This window comes from Anser cygnoides, chromosome 12 (assembly GCF_040182565.1).
Source record: "Anser cygnoides isolate HZ-2024a breed goose chromosome 12, Taihu_goose_T2T_genome, whole genome shotgun sequence".
In the NCBI taxonomy this organism is placed as follows: domain Eukaryota; kingdom Metazoa; phylum Chordata; class Aves; order Anseriformes; family Anatidae; genus Anser; species Anser cygnoides.
In genome coordinates, this window is record NC_089884.1 from 12,551,463 (window position 1) to 12,567,571 (window position 16,109).

The window sequence follows — 16,109 nt, forward strand, 5'->3', positions numbered from 1 at the left end:
CGGTAAAAAACCACCTCGGAGTCAAATAACCAGAGAAAAGAAATACAAATTTTATTTTTTTTTTCCTTTCCAACACAATACACTCTTTTACCGGAGCAAATTAGAGATACAGAACAACTTCCTACCAGCGAGAAGGACGACCTAGAAACGAGGGACACGGACACGTGGCACAGCTCTGCGGGACGGGGGGAGTGGGGCTGGGGGCGCGACTTCCTGGGGCAGAGGCTCCGTCCTGCCGACAGGAGCGCGGTGGGAGTCCTTGGGGAACCAGTAAGGAAAACCCAGTTGTGAGCACGGGCGACTGGGAGCCGCCGGGCCCTGTGCCATGGCGCTGGTGGCACGGGGCTGTGGCTTTGTGCTGTGCTGAGAGCCCCTCTGGTTCCTCTTTAGGGCGGTCACCTCCAGCAGCACGAGCCCACCCTCGAGTGTGCAGGCAGCTGGGGGCACGCCTGGGGGGCAAGGGCTCGGGATGTGACCGGTGTGTATGGGACACTTTATCCAAGGAAGGAGGACACCGTAGATTTCTGCTCCAGGCTGCTGCTCCTTCGGGACGTGGGCCTTCTGCCCTCCAACCCTCCCTTCCCTGTGCACTTATCCCTAACTGGAAAACAGGAGGAACAAAAAACCAAAAACAAACCCAAAGCGCACTCAAACACAGACTTCTCTCACCGTGGCTGGCCAGGGTGGGACACGGGGCTGCTGGCACCATGGCAGGGGACGTGAGTGCTGGGAGCGGGCACCTGGCACCAGCGTGGCACGAGCTGGAAGCCTCGAAAGAAAGACGGCCACAAGACAGGAGCTGCTGGCACACCGGGAAGGCTCCAGCATACCCAGTCCGTCTAGTGGCTCCCCTCGGGGTCCGAGATGTGCGTTTTCATCTGCAAGGAGAAAAGCAGAGCAGGGTCCTCGGGTGCACCCCAGGGAGCACGGAGCGTCCCTTCCAGAGCCCACCAGGACCCGGTTTTGGCAAAGCAGGGAGTTGGGGGAAGGCAGCTGGCCCCCGCCTTACCGTCTCCTCTGTGTCCGTGCTCTCCTCCGCGCTGTCGATGGTGCGCAGGTCACTGCGCCCATCCCCTCCTGTCCCCTCCTTGCCCCGGGAGCCCTCTCCCACCGGGGACGGCGACGCTGCGCCCACCTCCGCCCTCTTCTTCTCACTCTCCTTGCACCCTGCGGGGACAGGGATGGTGGGAGCTCGGCGTGCCCGTGCAGAGCACCAGCCCCGTGCTCACAGGGCAGGGGGGCAAAGCCCCATGGCACCAAAGGGGACGAGGGGAGGGGACCGGTGTGGGGAACGTCTCAGCGGGGTTTGGACCCGGCTGAGTCCGGGGCAGGCAGCATCCCTCACCCGAGAGCCGCTCTCTCCGCTGGTCCATGCGGTCCAGGCTCTCCAGCAGGCTGTCCACCTGCGCCTTGATCTGGCTCAGCTCCCCCTTGATGGAGTGCAGCTCCTCGGCTCGCACTGCGGGCGAGAGGAGCTTTTTAGGGATCCCACCCCGCGCCTTGTAGCAATGAGGTTAGCACCGAGCAAGATGTGTGGGCACAGGCACTGCTGCAATGCACCGAGGTGCACGCAGCCAGGCTCCCCGGCTCGCCCCCTCCCGCAGGACCCAGCGCTTCCCCTCCAGCCCAGTCACCGCGTCCCGCTCACGTTTTGTCCGTGTCCCCGCAGAGCTGCTGCTGCTGCTGCTCAGCGCCCCGGGCTGGGGGCTCGGGCTGCTTTTGCCTCCTGCTCCTGCGTGAGTTCTCCTGGCCTTGACGGGGATGCGGTTAATGAGGGGTGGGATCTTCTGGTACTCGTACACCCTGCGAGGGCACAAAACCAGCAGCGTGAGCATAAAAACGCTGCCCCCACCCCAATGACTGGCACAGCCCCGGCACGGGTGCTGCTTGAGGGCAGCGCAGCCTCTGCCAGAGGTGGGAGAACGGGTGCAGGGGCTGCCCGCCTGGGCCCCCCGCTTTGTGCCGCCACGCTCACCGGTACGGGAAGTCGTCCCTGTAGAGATCGTAGTCCAGGTCACAGTTACTGCTGCGGGAGGGGACAGAGGACAGCAAGTCACCAGCCGTGGCACCGCAGGGCAGGGACAGCTGCCCACCGTGTGTCCCCATCCCCGGGAGTGGGCTCTGCGGTTGGGGCTCTGGATTTGGAGCTGGCTGATGTTGAATTTCACAGTCCCTGGCTCCAGGAGCACGCCGATGGCTCGCTCAGCTCCAAATTAAGAGGCGATCTGTCATCGAACTGCCTCCCGCGCGGGCAGCCGACACGCTGGCAATAAATCACGCGCCGCGGAGGAGGAAAGGTGCTGATGCTCATTTTGCCGCTTCAGCTCTCGTGGAGTCGATGAGCGCTGGATTAAGCCTCGCACGAGGTGAGACAAAGCTCAGAGCATCGCCACTGCCACAGCAGCCTCGGGCACCTGCGCTGTGTCCCTTGCTGCCACAAGGGCACCGTGTCCGGCGGGGGAGGAAGGAGCGCCCCGGGACCCGCGGTGTGCCTCCTGCCATTTCTACGCACGAAGCCGGACGCGCGCGGTCACCGGCTCGCCACGTGCTGGCCTCGCTTTGCAGTGTGACCCTGAGATGGGCTTTGGCGTGGACGAGCGCGGCTCCTCAGAGCATCCCGCGGGAAGAGCGATGCAGCGGCTGCCGTGCTCCAGCAGCCACGGGGACCGCGGTCCCTGCCCTGCCAGCGCTGCATCCCTGCATGGCCCCGGCGCCATGGCAACGGGCAGAGCAATTAATTCAATCCAGAAGCTCTCTAACGAGAGACAGAGCCCGGTGCCGGCTCTGGTCCCCTCTGTGCCACGTGCCGGTGTGGCAACCAGCAGGGATGAGGGTCCCTGCGGAGCCCAGGAGCTGAACACACACAAGAACAGGGACCTGCCCTTCTGCTGGTGGCCCCCAGCCCCCCGTGGGTAGGACACCATGCCCCCCAGATCTCTGCTTGGGCACCTGTCCCCTAGGGGACCTCATTTAAAAGCCCAAACTGCAACCACGTGGAGACCACAGGGATCTTCTCTTCTCCTGGGCAGAAGAAGCCTCAGACCCTCGGTCAGGAGGGTTAGGGTTGGGGTTAGGGTTAGGGAGGTGCCCATGGGGACAGGGTAGGGACATCCTATGGCGCCAGGTGAGCATCCACAACCAAGGGCATGCAGAAGGATTGGAAGGAGGAAGAGCAGGGAGAGGAAGAGGAGCTCCCACCACTTCCATGCCCCCCCCACCGCTCCCCACCACGCCATGGCACTCACTGGTACAGGCTGCTGCTGTGCTGCCTCTTCTGGCCCAGCCTGGCCCGGCTCGGCTTGGCTTCCCTGGCCATGTCCAGATCTGAAGGGAGAGAGAGCAGGGGAATGAGCAGTGCGAAAACAGAACGAGAACCGGGAGCCCTGCCGGACGGCTCCTCTCTTGCTGAAGCTTTCAGCGTCTGTGTCGCAGCCACCAGCTCCCTCTAAGCAAACCCCCCGAGAAGCAGCAGGAGGACGGGGACCACCCCGGCTGCCCCTGCAGCAGCCCCTTCCTGTGGACACCCCGCAGGCCCCACGAGCCCCAACCATTCCCATTAGGAAGCAGCTCTGGCGATGAGGGTAATTAACCCCCGCAGATGTGTCCCCCTGCTGTGGTGAATCTGCCTGACAACGAATTTAGGCATTTTTCGGAGCGCCCCGGAGCAGGCTGGAAGCCGATGATGGGGACGCAGCACCTGGGTGGTTCACACTCCCGAAGGAGCCCACGGCTTCATGAGGTGCTCCAGGCCTGTCCCCAGATGTGCTGCCACCGGCCTCAGCCCAGATGTGCCCAGAGCTGTACTGGGCACCAGGGGGCTGCCACATTTCCTGACATCTACTAATTCCTGGGGGCTTCACCAGGAGGTCACCGATGGGCGTCCCCTCGCCCCGCGCTCGTCCTCTCCCCCAGCGCCGAGGCTCCGCTCCCAGCTCCGTCTCTTTGCAGCTCCGCAGCCAGTTCCCAGCCGTGTAAAGTCCATTTAAAGCCAGCTTCCATCAGGAGTATATCCTTGAGAGCCATCGATGCAGCCCCTTACTAACATCGAGATAGATTTAATGTTGTGATTTTGGCTGGAGGAACAACATGAAATCTCCTGGCAGAGCTCTCCTCATTACAACCGCTCCCCGTGTTGCTCGCGGCACGATTCCTCCCCGGGTGCTCACTGCTGGCTTCCCACCTCCCGCGCTTGGGTTGGAGCCGGGTGGCGAGGTGGCAATCGCCAGGATCCACTTGGCTTCCTCCCCTGCAGCCCTGGGGTTACGTTTGCTTTCCCACGCCGTGATGGGTAATGGGTTGAGGGCTTAGGAAAGAGTCAAAGAAGAGCAAAAAAAGCCCGGATCCTGGAGGGAGGCACAGGCTGGAGGATCCTAAACCCCTGGGATAGGAGCTGGTGGCTGTGTTGAGTTCTCCCTCTTGCATGGTCACAAGCACCATAACCACCACCAGCTGTCCCACAGGTGTCACCGGCACCATAACCACCACCAGCTGTGTCACCGGCACCGTAACCACCACCAGCTGTCCCATGGGTGTCACCGGCACCGTAACCACCACCAGCTGTCCCACGGGTGACTCCCAGCGATGCGGGTGGCTCCCATAGGACTCACTCCACTGATGCACTGCTTGCTTTTAGCATGACCCCCAGCCTAACCCATGCCCCCAGCAGCCCCTCGTGGCGTGTGCCCTGGCCCCCAGCAGCTCGACACCTTGCATGGAGCCGTGTGTGAGCGGCACACAGGGTGGGTTGGTGGGTGCTCTGCTCCCTGTGGTGGCCCGTGACAAACTGAGGGGGTCAATCAGGACAGGAGACCAGAGCCAGAAGGGCTCCATCACCCCTGGGACACTGGTCCTGTGCTGGGGCTCCTGCCCCAAACTGGTGGGGATGTCCTTGGCCTGGGGGTGATGGCATGGGGACATCCCAGTACTAGGGGACACCCCTGTCCGGCAGGTGATGGCACAGGGACATGCCGGTACCAGGGGTCATCCCTGTCCTGGGGGTGATGAGCCAGGGACATCCCGGTACCAGGGGACGTCCCTGTCCCGGGGGTGATGTGGCACGGGGGGGACATCCCTGTCCCCACGGGGACATCCCGGTACCACTGGACATCCCTGTCCTGGGGGTGATGGGATGGGGACATCCCGGTACCAGGGGACGTCCTCGTCCTGGGGAGGGACAGGCACTGGGGAACGGGTCACGGGAGGCCCCCCGGTGGCGGAGCCCCAGCCCCGTTCCGGGGGAGGAGCGGGGACGTCGCGGTGCGGCTCCGGGAGGACGCCCCCGTTGCGCGGAGCATCCCGCCGCCAGCGAGCATCCCTGGCCGGGGCTGTGCCGGGGCCGGGCCGCGCACCTTCCCCGCGGCCCCCCCGTCCCCGCCAGCCGCCCGGTGCCCGGTACTCACATCTCCAGCAGGCGTCCCGCCCGCCCGCCGCGCTCATGGCCCCGCCGGAGCCCGGCCCGGCACGGCCCGGCACGGCCCCCCCCGAGCGGCTCCGGGCCGAGCGCGCCGCCCCCGGGCCGTACCACGCCGCCGACGGCAGGGGGAGCGGGGCGAACCACGGCGGGGGCGGGCGGGGGTGGGCGACAACCCCCCCCCCCCCGGTTCCGAGCTGCCTCCGCTGCCGGAGGCCCCCCGAGCCCCGCCGGGGGAGGCTCCGCGGTCTCCGTGCGCCCCGCGTCCCGTGCGCCGCGGGGGGACGGCCGGTGCCGGCCCCTTCCCAGGGGACGTGCCCCGTCCTGGGGGGCGCTTCTGGCCTCCGCAGGACCCCCCGCATCCTCTGCAGGACCCTCGTAGCCCCGCGGTCCGGCCCCATCCCACCCTGCCGCCGTGTCCCCGTGTCCCCGCCACGGCCGCTGGGACCCGCTGGGGACACTGAGCAGGAGCCAAGCGTGAGCCCCTGGGCGCAGCGGGAGGCAGCGTGGGCAGGACGGGGGCCGTGGCCGAGACAAAAAGGGACAAGGAGACAAAAGGGCTCTTCCGAGTGGAGAGAGGTCTTTGTTATCCACCCGGCTGGTGGCAGGGGACCCGCGGCGCCAGGCTGGTGGCTTCGTGGCGACGCCCGTGTCCTGCTGCAGGCGGCCCCACGCCGAGCCCGGCCCTCACACCGAGCCACCCAAGGTGTGCGTCACCCAAGGGCCCCGCTCGGCTCCTCGCTGGACACAGCCCGGCCACCAGTTTAAGCTGTTCCAGGCTGGGCGTCTTCTTGCCCTGGTGGTTGTCGACAGAGGAAGGCGAGGAGCAGATGACGCCACATCTGGGATGCTGATGCACAGCGTGCGCCCTTCTCAGCCGGTCCCAGTGCCACGCTTGTCCCCTGTCCCCGTCCCCAGCTGGTGCTGGAGGTGCCCGCACGGTGGGCAGGGGGCACAGCCCGGGGCTGCCTGCTCAGGGGTCCTGCTGCCACTGGGAAATGTGCTCCTGGGCTGCAATGGGAAATGGAGTCAGCGTTCCCCATTGCCCTGAAGGTGGCACCTCCATCGGGATGCTCCCGGCCACACAAACAGGACAGAGGAGACCCAGGGGCTGCGGCCACGCGCTCACCGAACTGGCAGAGGTACCGGTTCCGGGTCTTGCAGCGCTGGTCGTTCCAGTTGAAAGCGGCTGATGCCTGCATCTCCACGCAGTTCCCGAACCTGTGCGGGAGAGGAGAGGGACAGGGTGGGGGCACCGAGGTCACCACATCTCCCGCGGGAGTTGGAGGGGCCGGGACACCGGTGGGCACCTACCCCTGGTTGTCCGGCTGCCCAAAAGCAAAGCTGGTGAAGGTGGAAGGCTCGCCCGTGTCCCAGCGGAACGAAGCCTTGGACGTCTTGTAGGTGAGACCTGGGGGGAGCCAGCGGGGTGGGATGTCCATTAGAGGCGTTAGAGGGGTGCGATGTCCATTAGAGGGGTGGGATGCCCATTAGAGGGGTGGGATGTCCATTAGACAGGTGGGATGTCCAGCAGGGGGGTGGGACATCCAGCAGCACCCTGCCAGGACTCACCAATCCAGAAGTTTTGGGTCTCGAAGTCGGTGTCCGTCACCCTGTTGCTGCTCTCCAGGCGGCTGAGGAAGAAGGCCAGGATGTCCTGCACCTTCTGATTGCTGACTTGGGCCAGCATGGCCCCTTTCTCCTGGAGGGAAGCCACGGAGGCAGCGGATGTCTCAGACCTGCTCCTCTGCGTCCCAGCACAGGCTTGGGGTCCACATGTGACCGCCGTAGACTGAGCCATGGGGCTTTGGGACATTTTAGGAGGGACGGGGCTCACCTGGCACTTGGCCTTGGCTCCGTAGTACGTGTCGGCCTCGGGGGACACCATGAAGCAGTTGCCATCAATTGTCACGTCACAGGTGTGGAAGGGGAACCGGACCCTGGCTGTGGGCACAGGTCAGCAACACCGGGGACACCCCCCCTGGCCTCGGGGCAGCCCCCACTCACCACCGCACTCGGCGCCACCGTAGCCAGCGTCGCAGAGGCAGGAGCACTCCTCCTGCCTGAACTTCCCGTGGAGGCACCGCACGCTGCACCGCACTGCCAAAAAGGCACAGAATGAGGTCGCCGCGGGGCAGCCAGCCCCAGGACCGTCCTCCCTTGCCCGTGTGCTGCACGAGCTGCGTGCATGTGCTGAGCTGAGCTTGCACACACACATGCTGCACTACTGCGCGCGCACACAGCAAGCAGGCTATGGGCACTGCACGGCCCATGCACACACATGCACAGCAGCAAACATGCACATGCACACATTGCAACGAGGCATGCAGTGCACCAACCGTGCCTGCACTGTGCCAGCTGTGCACACACGTGTACTGCACCAACCGTACCCATGCATGCACCGCACCGACCATGGACACGTGCGCACTGCACCATGCACTTGCATGCACGGCACCAACCGCTCACACGCAGCACCAGCCATGCACACGCACGTGCTGCAACAAGCATGCACACAGGGAACCAAGTGCACACGCCGTGTGCTAACCTTGCACACGCACGCCCCGCGCGCTGCAATCGGCCGTGCACACACATGCACCGCTCACTCCCGAGCACCGCACTCACCCCACGCACACACTGAGCACACGTGTGTGCACTGCTCACACGCCTGCCTCGTGCTGCCGGCATCCAGCTCGTCCTCGTCCACGCCAGCAGGCGCTCACCTTGGCAGTAGCGTCCCGTGTAGCCGGGGGGGCAGTGGCACCGGCAGGTGCTGACGTTGAGGTGCCCGCCGTTCCTGCAGCTCATGCGGCACGGGTTCCTGGGGACCTCTGGGTGGGCAGACGGGAGGCACGCGGCGCTCAGGGGCTGGGCACGACCGGGCGGGGGCCGCTGTCCGGGGGGTGCGCGGGGACTCACCGCAGAGCCCGCCGCCGTGGTCCCAGGACTTGAAGCAGCCGGAGAGGCCGGCGGTGCAGAGCGAGCACCAGGGCCCGCGCTGGTAGGGGGCGATGGGCGCCCCGGACAGCTCCCAGTTGCCCCTGCCCAGGGAGGCGGCTGGGGGCGTGGCCACAACAAGCCCCGCCCACGACCACACCCACAACCGGGTGGCCACGCCCACTCGACCCAAGCCACGCCCCCTCGTGGAGTGAGAGCACCCACGGTGCCAAGCCACGCCTACTTCTGGGGGCTAGGCCCCGCCCACACTGCCTCCGCCCCGCCCCTAAAACACGAAGCCCCGCCCACACTACATGCCCCACCCCCTATCGGCACAAAGCCCCGCCCACCATGGCCCCGCCCACCGTAGCCCCGCCCCACCCAGGCCCCGCCCACCCAGGCCCCGCCCACCATGGCCCCGCCCACCGTAGCCCCGCCCCTCCCCAGGCTCCGCCCCCCGGCCCCTTACCCCGGCCAGTAGGCGCAGGCGAAGGCCTGGCTGCGGCCCCGGCTCCCGGCGCAGAGCTGCCTGCCGCAGCCCACCCGCCCCGACGTCGCCCACACCAGCTGAAGGAGAGGCGCCGCCGTCACACGCCGCCACCCCCGGCCGCTCGCCCGACCGCCCACCCGCCCTCACGCCTCGCCCCACCTGCGTGTAATGGCGGCAGGTGGCGTTGCCGGCGCAGCGCGCCGCCCCGTAGTCGTAGCGGCGGCCCTCGGCGAACCAGCGCTCCAGCAGCTCGGCGAAGCCCCCGGCGCCCTCCGGGAGCAGGGTCTCGCTCCAGCCCAGCTGTGGGGCCGGCGGGGGAGCGGGGGCTGCCAGGCAGCCGGCCACCCGCGCCACCGCCAGCTGCGCCAGCTCCTCGCTCCACTCCTGCTGGGACAGCGGGCTGGGGGCACTGGTGGGGGGGGGCATCGTGGAGGCACCCAGGGGATGATGGGGGACCAGCGGGGGGTGCTGGACAACCACCAGGAGGTGACTGGGAACCACCGGGGGATGTTGGGCAACCATCAGGAGATGACTGGGGACCACCAAGAGGTGACTGGGGACCACCGGGGGATGTTGGGCAACCATCGGGAGATGACTGGGGACCACCAAGAGGTGACTGACCACCAGGAGATGACTGGGGACCACCAAGAGGTGACTGGGGACCACCAGAGGATGTTGGTCAACCATCAGATGACTGGGGACCACCAAGAGGTGACTGGGGACCACCGGGGGATGTTGGGCAACCATCAGAAGATGACTGGGGACCACCAAGAGGTGACTGGGGACCACCGGGGGATGTTGGGCAACCATCGGGAGATGACTGGGGACCACCAAGAGGTGACTGACCACCAGGGGATGACAGGGGACCACCAAGAGGTGACTGGGGACCACCAGGGGATGTTGGGCAACTATCGGGAGACGACTGGGGACCACCAAGAGGTGACTGGGGACCAGGGGATGACTGGGGACCACCGGGGGATGTTGTGCAACCATCAGGAGATGACTGGGGACCACCAGGACATGACTGACCACCAGGGGATGATTGGGGACTACCAGGAGGTGACTGGGGACCACCAGGGGATGCTGAACAACCAAGAGGTGACTGGGGACCACCAGCAGTTGTTGGGAAACAACAAGGAGGTGACTGGGGACCATCACAGCCATTGGGGACCATGGCTGATCACCAGGGGATGACTGGGGACCACCAGGGGATATTGGGCAACCACCAAGAGGTGATTGGGGACCATCAGGAGGTGACTGGGAACAAGCAGTGGATGTTTGGTGACTTGGGCACCACCAGGAGATGACTGGGGACCACCAGATGATGGGCGACCACCAGGAGATGTCGAGCAAGTATCAGGAGACATCAGAGGACCATCACGTGACATTGGGGACCCCGAGAGACCAGCCCTTGGTGTGCGCTGGGCTGGCAGAGTCAGGTGGGGCACTCACCAGCTTCTGCATGTTGGCAGCGGGCGGCTGCACTTTGCTCCTCAGCTTGTTGTGCAGCGAGAGCACCAGGAAGGTCTCCTTCGTGCTGAGAGCTGCGGAGGGCGAGGGGTGGCCGGGGGCTGGGGCCGGGGGCCGAGCGGGTGCCCCCGCCGCAGCCCGTCCCGTGCGGCAGCCGGGGATACGGGGAAGGCGCCCGGGTCTCCATGGAGACCGGAGGGGAGCGAAGGAAGCGCTTTTGGGCAGGAGCACAAAGGGGACAGGGGCCGGGCAGGGGGAGGCGAGACCACCGGGAATGCGCCCGGTCCCCAGATGGCATGGGGATGTCTGACACCGCGCTGCCTCCCTCTGGGATGGACCTGTTGCCAGCCCCGAGCCCCCATCGCTGTGTCTGGGTCCCCACCACCAGCCCCGCACCCCCATCACCAGCCCCATGTCCCTATTACCAGCCCCGTGTCCCTACCACCAGCCCCACGTCCCCATCACCAGCCCCATGTCCCTATTATCAGTCCCGTGTCCTCTGCACGAGCCCCGTGTCCCCACCACCAGCCCCATGCCCCCATCACCACCCCAGACCCCTGCCCTCCTGGGGAGCACCTGGTTAGGGACGGGACTGGGGAACATCCACCCTGTCCCCTTAGGGACGATGCTCAGGGCTCCCCAAGCTGCCCCCCAGCCCTGCCGTGGGCAGTGCCCCCCCTGTCCCCTCTCCTCGTTACCTCGGGACCCCGGAGCCAGCGGGGACAGCTTCTCCGTCTCGCCCGCCCTCCAGGCCAGGCAGGCCAGCAGCACCAGGAGCCAGCCGGCCGGACCCCTGCCGTCCTCCATGCCCCGCAGCCGCTCTCACAGAAGGGAAGATTTGGGAGGGAAGGGAGGATTTGGGGAGGGACGAGCTGGTCCTGCGTGCCTGTGTGTCTGCTTCCAAGATTTGATCCTATTCAGGACTTCAGACAGGCACTGCTGGTCAGCCTGAACAAAAGGTTGACGGGTGAGTAATAGCTCTGTCAAAACAGACGCGGGCGGTGGAGACAGCTCAGGGGCCCCTCCGCCGAGCACATGGGGTGGATGCAAACGGGGGGCTCGGTCCCAGCCCCGCCACCGTGCTGGGGACAGGACGGGCAGCAAAGACAGGATGCCATGGGTTGGGGGACGGCAGCATCGCCCCCCCAACCCCACTGCTTGCTTTCCTCCTGCCCCATGAATTAAACATGCCGGGGAGGTAATGCACGCCACCAGGGAGGGAGCCGTGGGCACGAAGCCAAATTCCCGCTCCGGCGAGCTGGGCAGCGTGGATACGGGGTGGGCAGCAGCGGGAGAGATGCTTGGGGTTGGACAGGGGGCTCTGCTGCGGGGGATCTGCCCCAGCTTGGGGGGGACCCCTTGGTACGGGGAAATGTCTGAGCCCCATCACAGTAAGCCCCCAAAAGCAAGGGGCTAACGCAGCCCGTTGGTGTCCTGCACAGCCACTGCACACATCCAGTGCTGACACCCCCACCAGCAGCGTCAGCCAGCTCGGGGTGTGGGGAGGGTCCGAGCCCCCCACAGCCCAGCCCAGAGACCAGCCCGTGTCCCCCATGCTGCTGCCGCAGTTCTCGCTCCCCTCTCGTCCTGGCTCCTGCAGCGAGGGGTGATGCTAGAGCTCCATGTCCCAGCCTGATGGCACCTTCCTGGGCTTCCAGCCTCAGGGGTGGCCAGGGGACAGTCACCCACTGCCATTCCCCCTCCTCTGGGGTCAAGTGAGGCCGGTCCTTCCCACGCGGGACAGTCTGGGAGCATCCCAACCCTAACCCTGACCCTAACATCAACCCACACCCTGATGTTGATGCTGACCCTAATGCTAACCCAACCCCAGCCTGCAGTGAAGCCCGGCTCCCCCCTCCGCCCTGATGCAGACCCCAAAGCCACCCCTTGTCCCAGGAGCCTTCCCCGTGCCTGTCAAACACACCGGATCGGCCTCATCCCGCACACCCCTGTGCGCTTTGTGCACCGGTAGTGCTGCGAGCGCCGTGACAGCCACCGCCTGGCCCCGGCCGGCCCATGTGAGCAGCAGCACGCCGTGTCCGCAGGGAAAGCCGGCATCTGCTGCCCGTGTGACATGAAAGGCCCCAAACCCTCTGATCTGCAGAGAGGGAAGGGAGAGGCCAGCGCGGGTGCCAAGAGGAAACTTTCCTACGGCTTGGGCAGGGGAAAAACCAACAAACACTCAGGCACGCAGACACGCGCCAAGGATAAATCCCAGCGAGCGGAGGAGCGCGCGAGCAGGAGCGTGAGGCTGCGAGCGAGCGACCAAAAGGGGTCGAGCTGGGCTGGGTGCGTGGGGCACATCCCTCCTCCCGGAGCCCCCGAAACCTGGCCAGGTCCCTCCGCGGGACAGCCCAGCAGGTCTGTGGGTGAGGTGGCCTTGGGGTGATGCCACATGGCAGTGGCGGTGCCATGCCACCGCGGGGGGGGGGGGTGTCTGCGGGACCCACGGGGGTGCTTGGAGGTGTCCAGGGCGGTGGTGGGGGTCTCTCAGTGCTGCACTGGTGGTGTGGCCGCAGGAGCACGGGGTGGCCTGGACCGGGGAGGGGACCTTGGTCCTCTCTTGGTGGCCCTGGGGGAGCGGGGCAGGACCGGACTGCCGGCATCTCGTCCTTGCAGCCTGCGTGGCAGCAGCCAGCCCCGCCGCGATGCTGCTCGTCCTGCTGCCAGCCTGGGTGGCCCTGTGCGTCCCGCAGCTGCCCCTCGGCAGCACCCAGGTAAGGACCTTGCACCCAAGATGGGCACAGACGCGTCACCCGTGGGGCTGCCCTGGGCCATGGGGGTGGTTTGGGGGCTCAGCCCCTGCCGGGGAGGATGCTAGACCCACCCGGGGTGTTCCCTCAGCACCAGGGCAGGGCCAGGCAGAGGGGCCGGGGTTGGAGCAGATGCAGAAGCAAAGACAGACCCCGCAGTAGGATGGGGAGAGATGAGCTCAGAGCATCCCAACCGTCCCCAAGTACTGCCTGCTTGCATGGGAGGGGACACGGTGCAGCCCAGCGGGTGACGGGGAGAACCTTGTCTTCACCCAGGAGTGCCTGAGCCATCAGCAGGTGCTCAGCACCGTGCGGCAGATGCAGAAGCTGCTGTCGGCGCAGGAGGCTGCCCACCTCCAGGGCACGCGCAGCCTCAAGAAGCAGCTCTCGGCGCTGCAGAGCCGCGTCCAGAGGCTGGCCGGCAAGCGCAACGGTAACGCCCGGCATCCCCACAGCACTGGATCAGTCCCCAGCGAGAAGCTTGTGGAAGGATCCCAAGCTCTGAGCCAGGGACTGGGGCTGGCTCCAGCCTGGTGATGTCCCATCCTCACCCATGTCCGTCTGTCCGTCCGCAGAGACCTGTCCGCAGCTGGCAGTGCCCGCAAACGGGCGGAAGCTGGGCCGGAGCGTGCGGGTGGGCCACGACGTTCACTTCGTCTGCGACGCTGGTTTTCGGCTGGTGGGCTCGGAGACACGCACCTGCCGGCGCGACCGCACGTGGGGCGGCACCCAGCCCTTCTGCAGAAGTGAAGTGGCGCGGGCTCGGGGACGGCTCCTCCATCGCCCTGCTCCCGGCCACAGGACTGCACAGGGAGCAGCCCAGAGGCCACCGCGATGGGCACCGGGGCTGTGTCCCAGCAGGGCCGGGTGGCAGGAAGGGGCAGGGATCGGCTTCCCCAGTTCCCCAGCCCTGGTCTTGTGGTATTTATGAGCTCCTTCTCCCCAGGTATTGATGACTGTTCCAGCAACCCATGTGCAAACGGTGGGACCTGCGTGGATGGCAACCAGAGCTACACGTGCCTGTGCCCACGGGGCTGGTCGGGAACCAGCTGCCAGAGCCCCGTCTATGCCTGTAGGTGCCCTCAGACCCGTCCTGAGCTCGACAGGGGCTCAAATTAGAGCTGCCCTGTACATCCCCTGGGTGGAGGAGGATGGGATGCTCACGGGGCCATGCTGTGCCCATCCCATCCTTCCCTGGTGGTGACACCACATCCTCCCCACAGACTGGGTGACGCTGAGCAACTCCTCCTTCAGCCGCCAGCCCCGTTGTGCCGAGGGCCGCCCGGGCTCGCGGCACTGCAGCTGTGACGCCGGCTTCCAGATGCGAGCTGGAGGCGTGTGCCAAGGTATGGGGGAAGAGGAGGGATAAGGTTCGTCAGGGACAGGCCGCCCCACATCCATCCCCGCTGTGCCCCGCAGATGTCGATGAGTGCCAGCTTTTCCAGCCCAGCCCCCAGACCCGGCTCTGCCTACACGACTGCCTCAACCTCCCGGGCTCCTACCGCTGCCTCTGCCCCCAGGGGTACGTGCTCCATGCTGACCGCAACACCTGCGAGGGTAAGATCCAGGACAACAAGCATCCTGTGCTCACCGTGGCAAAGGGCATCCTGCACAGCCAGGAGGTGTGGGGCCGTCCCCGTTCACCCCCTTTTTGCCACCGCAGACGTGGACGAGTGCACCGGGAGCCAGCACAACTGCACCCACGGTGAGCTTTGCATCAACACCTTCGGGGGCCACCGCTGCGTGCGCCCCAAGTGCCCCCCGCCACGCCACAACACCAGTTATGTCAAGACATCCAGCTTGTGAGTACCGTGCGTGGCGTGGGCTGCATTGCACCCTCTTAAAGGAGGAGATGGGCCCTACATGTGCCCAGAGAATCATATCATAGCACCCAGGGAGCAAGCAAGGAGAGTGCTGGCAGCAAACTGTCACACAGGGAGTGCTTGGCACACTCCAGGATGACTCTTGCCAAAGGCTTTGAGATGCCAGTGGTTGGGGGCGTGGGCAGGAGCACCCAAACACAAGGTGGCTTTATCCAGGCGCTGAACAGTGCTCAGGGCTCCAGCCAGAGCAAAGCACCTCTGTCCGGGAGTTGTGCTACAGGCTGGCTTCACTGGAGCATTAATCAAATGCCAGCAGCGCTGGTGCCCAGGACTCCAGGGGGAACTACGCCATTTCCCCTCCTCTGTACGTCTGTGCAGTGCCTCTGGCTGCAATCCATCATGCAAACAGGCCCCCGGTCCTGCTCGCGAGACTGAACTGCTTTGTGCGCGGCTGCCAAGCACAGCCGGCCCCGCTGGCTCCTTCCCCCTCGCCTGGCACAGCTCTTGCAGCACCCCAGGCAGAGCAGAATCCCTGCACCAGGCTGCGGATCTGCCTCCAGATCCCATGCCCAGCCCAGGGACGCAGCTTGGAGGCTCGGCCTCCTTGGATGTGGCTTTCTTGTGTTGCTCCACCTCAGGACATGAGGCTGGAGGTGCTCAGAGTGGTTGAAAGGCCACCATAAGCTTGTTTGCAAGCAGGCAGCTCCCAAGTGCTGCCAACCACGGTGCTGAGTTGTGGTACCTCTTGTCTCCTGGCAGCCAGTGCGAGAGGAACCCCTGCCCCATGGACAGCCGAGCCTGCCGCCTGGCTGCCACCTCCATCTCCTTCCACTACCTGCCTCTGCAGGCCAACCGCAGTGTGCCCCGCGTCCTCTTCAAGATGTCCACCACCCGCTTCGTGGGCGACAGCCTGCGCTTCGCCATCATGGGCGGCCGTGGCCAGGGCGTCTTCGCTGTGCGGCGCTCCGACCGACAGACGGGAGAGCTGGTGCTCACCAGCCCGGTGGTGGGGCCAGCCACGTTGGAGGTGGAGCTGGAGATGAGCGAGTTCTCCCGCAAGGTGCTGCTGGGCAAGCACATCTTCAAGGTGACGGCCTTTGTGTCCCCGTATGAATTCTGATCCCTGCTGGAGGCAGATGTGGGGCCAAGCCAGGGTCTGCCCTGTTCAGGGCACCAAGCAGGTTCAGCTCGGTGACCTCCGTTCTTGTCCCATTAGAGACATACCAAGG

At 65.8% G+C, this 16,109-nt stretch overlaps 3 protein-coding genes across 7 annotated transcripts; 1 reads left to right on the forward strand and 2 right to left on the reverse strand.

Moving 5' to 3' along the window:
- Positions 1-26: 26 nt before the first annotated feature.
- LOC106033320 (RNA-binding Raly-like protein) lies at positions 27-5,539 on the reverse strand. The gene is made up of 7 exons (XM_067004489.1): positions 5,400-5,539; positions 3,246-3,324; positions 1,976-2,026; positions 1,649-1,803; positions 1,346-1,459; positions 1,010-1,167; positions 27-878 (listed from the first exon to the last, which is right to left on the reverse strand). Exons 1-7 carry the CDS (start codon positions 5,434-5,436, stop codon positions 840-842), a joined length of 633 nt encoding a protein of 210 aa, XP_066860590.1. The 5' UTR covers positions 5,437-5,539; the 3' UTR covers positions 27-839.
- Positions 5,540-5,653: 114 nt separating this feature from the next.
- LOC106033133 (C-type lectin domain family 18 member A-like) lies at positions 5,654-11,140 on the reverse strand. Of its 4 annotated transcripts, none has more exons than XM_048078713.2 (12): positions 11,003-11,140; positions 10,287-10,378; positions 8,994-9,221; positions 8,814-8,911; positions 8,327-8,448; positions 8,131-8,238; positions 7,418-7,510; positions 7,248-7,354; positions 6,983-7,112; positions 6,725-6,821; positions 6,540-6,631; positions 5,654-6,421 (listed from the first exon to the last, which is right to left on the reverse strand). In XM_048078713.2, exons 1-12 carry the CDS (start codon positions 11,109-11,111, stop codon positions 6,384-6,386), a joined length of 1,314 nt encoding a protein of 437 aa, XP_047934670.2. In that variant the 5' UTR covers positions 11,112-11,140; the 3' UTR covers positions 5,654-6,383. The 4 variants fall into 4 exon arrangements, 2 of the variants coding, with proteins under 2 accessions (XP_047934670.2, XP_047934671.2); XM_048078714.2 differs by having other exon boundaries at positions 5,655-6,421; positions 8,994-9,218; XR_010834599.1 differs by lacking the exons at positions 5,654-6,421; positions 6,540-6,631; positions 6,725-6,821; positions 10,287-10,378; positions 11,003-11,140 and having other exon boundaries at positions 8,033-8,238; positions 8,994-10,212.
- An 11-nt stretch (positions 11,141-11,151) lies between these two features.
- Positions 11,152-16,106, forward strand: LOC106033132 (fibulin-7-like). Of its 2 annotated transcripts, XM_048078716.2 has the most exons (9): positions 12,429-12,665; positions 12,924-13,021; positions 13,334-13,490; positions 13,633-13,803; positions 14,004-14,129; positions 14,281-14,403; positions 14,477-14,614; positions 14,721-14,859; positions 15,640-16,106. In XM_048078716.2, the coding sequence occupies exons 2-9, from the start codon at positions 12,953-12,955 to the stop codon at positions 15,998-16,000; spliced, it is 1,284 nt and encodes a 427-aa protein (XP_047934673.2). In that variant the 5' UTR covers positions 12,429-12,665; positions 12,924-12,952; the 3' UTR covers positions 16,001-16,106. The 2 variants fall into 2 exon arrangements, with proteins under 2 accessions (XP_066860589.1, XP_047934673.2); XM_067004488.1 differs by lacking the exon at positions 12,429-12,665 and adding an exon at positions 11,152-11,271 and having other exon boundaries at positions 13,334-13,803.
- The last annotated feature ends 3 nt before the right edge of the window (positions 16,107-16,109 follow it).

What these genes read in the sequence shown, in the direction of transcription:
- LOC106033133 (XM_048078713.2), bottom strand. Translation starts at nt 11,111, where the DNA reads ATGGAGGACGGCAGGGGTCCGGCCGGCTGGCTCCTGGTGCTGCTGGCC. An exon ending in CTGCCAACATGCAGAAGCTG is followed by an intron (nt 9,222 to 10,286) that starts GTGAGTGCCCCA and finishes CCGCTGTCCCAG; the next exon opens with CAGGAGTGGAGCGAGGAGCT. An exon ending in CCACGGCGGCGGGCTCTGCG is followed by an intron (nt 8,239 to 8,326) that starts GTGAGTCCCCGC and finishes CTGCCCACCCAG; the next exon opens with AGGTCCCCAGGAACCCGTGC.
- LOC106033132 (XM_048078716.2), top strand. Translation starts at nt 12,953, where the DNA reads ATGCTGCTCGTCCTGCTGCCAGCCTGGGTGGCCCTGTGCGTCCCGCAG. An exon ending in TGCCCCTCGGCAGCACCCAG is followed by an intron (nt 13,022 to 13,333) that starts GTAAGGACCTTG and finishes GTCTTCACCCAG; the next exon opens with GAGTGCCTGAGCCATCAGCA. An exon ending in TGACCGCAACACCTGCGAGG is followed by an intron (nt 14,615 to 14,720) that starts GTAAGATCCAGG and finishes TTGCCACCGCAG; the next exon opens with ACGTGGACGAGTGCACCGGG.
- LOC106033320 (XM_067004489.1), bottom strand. Translation starts at nt 5,436, where the DNA reads ATGAGCGCGGCGGGCGGGCGGGACGCCTGCTGGAGAT. An exon ending in CACAGCAGCAGCCTGTACCA is followed by an intron (nt 2,027 to 3,245) that starts GTGAGTGCCATG and finishes CCCCTCCCGCAG; the next exon opens with CAGTAACTGTGACCTGGACT. An exon ending in GCGGAGAGAGCGGCTCTCGG is followed by an intron (nt 1,168 to 1,345) that starts GTGAGGGATGCT and finishes CTGTCCCCGCAG; the next exon opens with GGTGCAAGGAGAGTGAGAAG.